At 27.5% G+C, this 4622-nt stretch overlaps 1 protein-coding gene across 2 annotated transcripts in view; it reads right to left on the bottom strand.

Annotated features, from left to right (window-relative positions):
• Positions 1-244: 244 nt before the first annotated feature.
• LOC110108003 (metal transporter Nramp5) overlaps positions 245-4622 on the bottom strand; it is an 11073-nt gene continuing 6695 nt past the window's right edge. For both annotated transcript variants that reach the window (XM_028695294.1, XM_020838585.2), the window contains 4 exons: positions 2077-2181; positions 1036-1167; positions 861-956; positions 245-784 (listed from right to left, as the gene is read on the bottom strand). In XM_028695294.1, the coding sequence (XP_028551127.1) occupies positions 455-784; positions 861-956; positions 1036-1167; positions 2077-2181 (663 nt within the window). In that variant the 3' untranslated portion in view covers positions 245-454. The remainder of the gene's footprint in view (positions 785-860; positions 957-1035; positions 1168-2076; positions 2182-4622) is intronic.

Below are 4622 nucleotides of genomic sequence, written 5' to 3'. Positions count from 1 at the left end.
TTAAAGTAGCTTTCTAGTACAATATTTTTTACTAGAAAGCTACTTTAAGAAGCAATAAAAAAGTCATCTTAAATAAAGCCTTAGACTTTATCCGTCGTGATAGGCTCTATTTTTTATCAAGCGTTGTGATTCGTTGCTTAGTTTGCATTTCTATGGCTGCGAAGATTGTTCAGAGTGATTGCTTGCAAAAGATGATGACACCAAATGCAAAATATTATAAAATTGAACCACAAAAATCCAAATATTGCATGGACAAAATGATTGCAATATTATTATTACTTTCATTATCATTACTACAAATTTTCTCCATTAGATACACAGTACAATACTTTAGTACAAACATCTAGCAGAGTACACGAATACCAAAACATAAACTCCTTATCTAAAGCATGTGAAATAAAAACACATAACATCATGATTTTGCTTTCTTCTTCCTCACATTGTGCTTTTATCCTTATTCTGGAAGAGGGATATCAGCAAGATCTTCTCTATAAGGCACAGCTTCATTCTCTCTGTCGCGATTCGAGTGAGTCATACCCTTCTCCAGTTGAATTTCAGTGGTGTTTGAAGTATCTATAAAAGTGATCGTCTTATCTTTCCTGAAAACTAAATAAATAACAGAAACAATATAGGCAGCCATTAGAGGGAACACAAGCATTCCAATGAATACAGTAGCAGCCTTTGGTAAACTGCTATGGATAATCCAACCAACGAAGCCAGTGCTTAAGTAATATATGTTGATGCCAATGATGCCTGAACCGAGGATCCACGATGCAATAATGATCTGCAATAATTTCATGTAAATATGAGCATCGTAGACGTCTTGTCGAAAGAATGAGGAAATGATTAAAAATACTAACGTAGATGGAGTTCTTGTGCGGGCCCATTTTGGTTCGGCTGCTGCTAAATTTGAGAAGAGGAATTAGAGAAAATGGCAACTCGAACGACAGTATCATCTGCAGGACACAAATTAATTAATTGCAGTTAATGCTTATTTGATTTTAGCTATTTGATATAAATGAGAGAAGTACTTACTGATGCAATAATGATTAATCTTCCCGCACCGGAGGATCCACCGATGATGGAGACGATAAGGCTGGGAGTTATGGCGATTGATCGCGTCATGAGATTTCTCAGCCACCTCTTCATTTTCAAGTCCAAAAATCCCTGCATATTTCACCTTTTCTTATTTTCTTAATTAATAAATCTATTATTCTTTCTGTCAGGCGGATGTGAAATTTTTGTAATAACAAGTGATTGAATATAAAATATAGAAATTAAATTTGATATATTAAAAATACAACAATATTTTCTAATAATCCTTGCTACATATAGATCTGCCCGATTACTAATTAATACTGAAACTTGGAGAATAGTTAGGATTCATTTTGGATGACTTTTTTTTTACTGTTGTTTAAATAATTTTTTTAGTGCTGAAACTAAAAATTTTAAACTGAAAAATTGTTTTAAAAAATAGTTAGAAAGTTATCCCAAAGGAAGTCTTAGAGTTCATTTGGAATAAATTTCTTAATGTTTTTTGTTGTTTTATTTGGGACGGCTTTCTTACTGCTTCTTGAAGCAGTTTTTTATTACAAAAATTAAAATTTTTTAAAGCTGCATCAAGAAGTTGTAAGAAAGTTGTCCCAAATAAAGTCTAAAACAGTGTTTTATTTAAAAAAAAAATTGAATAAGACATTTTTGATACTAAAAAATTGTTTTAGTAAGTAATGAAAAAGTTGTCCCAAACGAATATAAAGTTTCTTTATTCTAGTTTAGATATCATTTGCCTAGTTAACTGTAAATTGGAAGTATATTTTGAAAATGTTACTTTCATATATTCTTTAATGTATAAAATATATACTTTTTTATTTCAGAGAAAACCTTACTAAAAAATTTAAAGCTATTAATATTATATAATTTATTTAATTTTTAAAACTTGTTTAAAATGTCTAATTGCTTCCAGAAGTAGATGGATGGAAATATTATAAAACAGTTTTCTATTTTATCATTACTGCAACAGTAAAATAATCTAAAGAAAGTCAGCGTAGTTGGGGGAAATTATTTTTAGTTAATTACCTGCATGATGTACTGCCCAGCGTATGTTCCAGTTATGGCCGAGCTTTGGCCCGAAGCTAGTAAAGCGATTGCATAGACAATGGAGCTTGATTTTCCTAATACGTTCTGTAGATGGAATAAAATAAAATAGTTTTCATAATTTCTAATATTAACAAAATTAAAAGCGAGATATTTGTTTGGAATTCCTTGAAAAAATTAAATTAATTTGTAGCTATCAATTTTACTTTTTCATTCAATCTAATACAATAATTGAATTTTTCCAGGCTTTATAAATATTAATAAAAATTTAACTACCAAGGAATTTAATAAAGCCTGGAGCATTAATGTGTTTGAATTTTGATTAGTGAAGAGAGATTTCGAATGCTAAAATTGTGAATTAAGAATCAATTTGGACAACACTCTTATTATTTTATTTTTTGTATTATAGTTAAAAATTTTATTTGGCTACTATTTTATGATTATTTTTCAATAAATTTTTGTATAGGAAGTTTTTTTAATAGCAGCTTTTAAAAAAAAAGTACATTTCTTACAATAACTTTTAATATTTACGACAAACTTAAGCCTTACCAAACAAACCCTAATTCCCTAAAATAAAGTTTGAAAATGTATGTAAAATAGACTCCAAATTTAATTTAAAGTAATAATCGGGTCACTAATTCTAACTAAGAGGTTTTTTTTTCTTTTAAAATTTTGAAAATCTTAGTGTTTTATTTTCTTTTGGAGTTTCATTTTTATTTTTACACAGATCAATTTATATCAAGAAATATCTAAAATAAATTTAAATATTTTAGATATTTTATTCAGTTATGTATGCATACAAAATCAGCCTCACTCATTACCACAAAATTTATCGTCCTTCACCACTGAACAACCACTGTTGATGCCTCCCGTGCACCAACATTTTGAGCTTTGGGGCCACTACTTCCATCTAAATTACAAAAAAAATAAATCTACTTATGTAATCTATTATATAATAAATAAAATGAATTTTTACATACATAATATCTAAAACTATTGAAAATATATATATTTAACACCTCAACTTCTATATTTATTAATATATATAACACTGAATACATCTTTATTAATCAATTCTAACATTCCGTTCAAACATTCCGTCAAAAATCACTATCAACGACTGTCTTTCTTTTAAATGGTATCCTTTCATAGTGAATACAAGTATCTCATCGTTTCAATGGAGTGGTAGAATAGAAGGAAAAATAGATTGTAGGTGTTATGTACGTAAAAATTCCTAAATAAAAATAAAAGAAACGAAAAAAATTTTCAATTTATTTGAAAAAAATTATAATATAAAAGAAAAAATAAAAATGAATCCTAATATTTTTTAGGATATTTGACTGGGTTAACCAAATAACAAAAGTTAGCTTCCTTTATGATCCTAAGACATACAGTAAATAATAAATGCATAGCAACTTTGTTTTATGTTTAGTGATAAAATTTCTAGATTAAGACTTCGTTTGGGACGGTTTTTTTATTGCTTTCTAAAACGAAGTTTTAGTACAATTTTTTTTATTTTTGTACTAAAACTCATTTTTAGAAAGCAATAAAAAAGCCGTCCCAAACGAAGCCTAAGTCATTGTTTGGGATAATTTTTTAACTGCTTCTTAAAACATTTTTTTAATACAAAAAATTTAATTTTTATACTAAAAAGTTGTTTCAAGAAGTGGTAGTAAAGCCTTTCCAAACGAAGTCTAAGAGAAAAACAAAAGAGATATAGAAAAGGGTTTCAACCTTGAGTAAGAAGGAAGCAGAGTCTAGGGTTAGGTTTCCACATTGATTAGCTTCTTCTGAAGAGAGATTATTAGCATAACATACAGTTCCCGAAACAGAAACAACAGCAATGTTGATGAGTAACGCGACAAATAATGCTATTCCACTCTCGATGAAGAAGTACCTGCATGCACTCTAGTGGATAGACAAAATAAAATAAATTTTAGTATCTTTCCCAGTAATTATAATTATGATTTGTCGTGATCCTACATGTTGAATAAATTTATTTGATAAAGTATATCTGTAAGTTCAAACTTTTTAATTGGGCATTTTCATTTGTCCATCTCTGTTTCTTACATGTCTTATTAATAATCAAATCATTACAAGATTAACAAAATTCATTCTATATAATTCTTCCGTAGAAAATCATAATAAATAATATTGTTTTGAGTTTTAAGATTTTATAAAATGATAGGAAATGATAATGAGAAAAATCTCATATATATTTATATATATATATAAAAGAAATCATTTTCGAACAATTTTGATACTATAAAAGATTCTTCTTGTTTTGTCAATTTGTTTCAATGAAGCCTTAAATGATAAATTATTTTTGTCCATTTGGGATAATATCAAAGACATAACTATTATAAATTTTGACTAAGCAATGGTGCTTATAGTCCTTTTCAGGTATGATAATAATTGTCTCATATAAATTATATATGAAGATGGATTTATAATTATTCATTTCTTATAAAATTAATGGACTTTAATTTTTTTAATAAATAAAATTAATTAGTATCTAAATTAATAAT

Source organism: Dendrobium catenatum, unplaced genomic scaffold, assembly GCF_001605985.2.
Source record: "Dendrobium catenatum unplaced genomic scaffold, ASM160598v2 fragScaff_scaffold_621, whole genome shotgun sequence".
NCBI lineage: Eukaryota > Viridiplantae > Streptophyta > Magnoliopsida > Asparagales > Orchidaceae > Dendrobium > Dendrobium catenatum.
The sequence above is the reverse complement of the archived record's forward strand: the minus strand, read 5'-3'. Positions and strand labels throughout refer to the sequence as shown.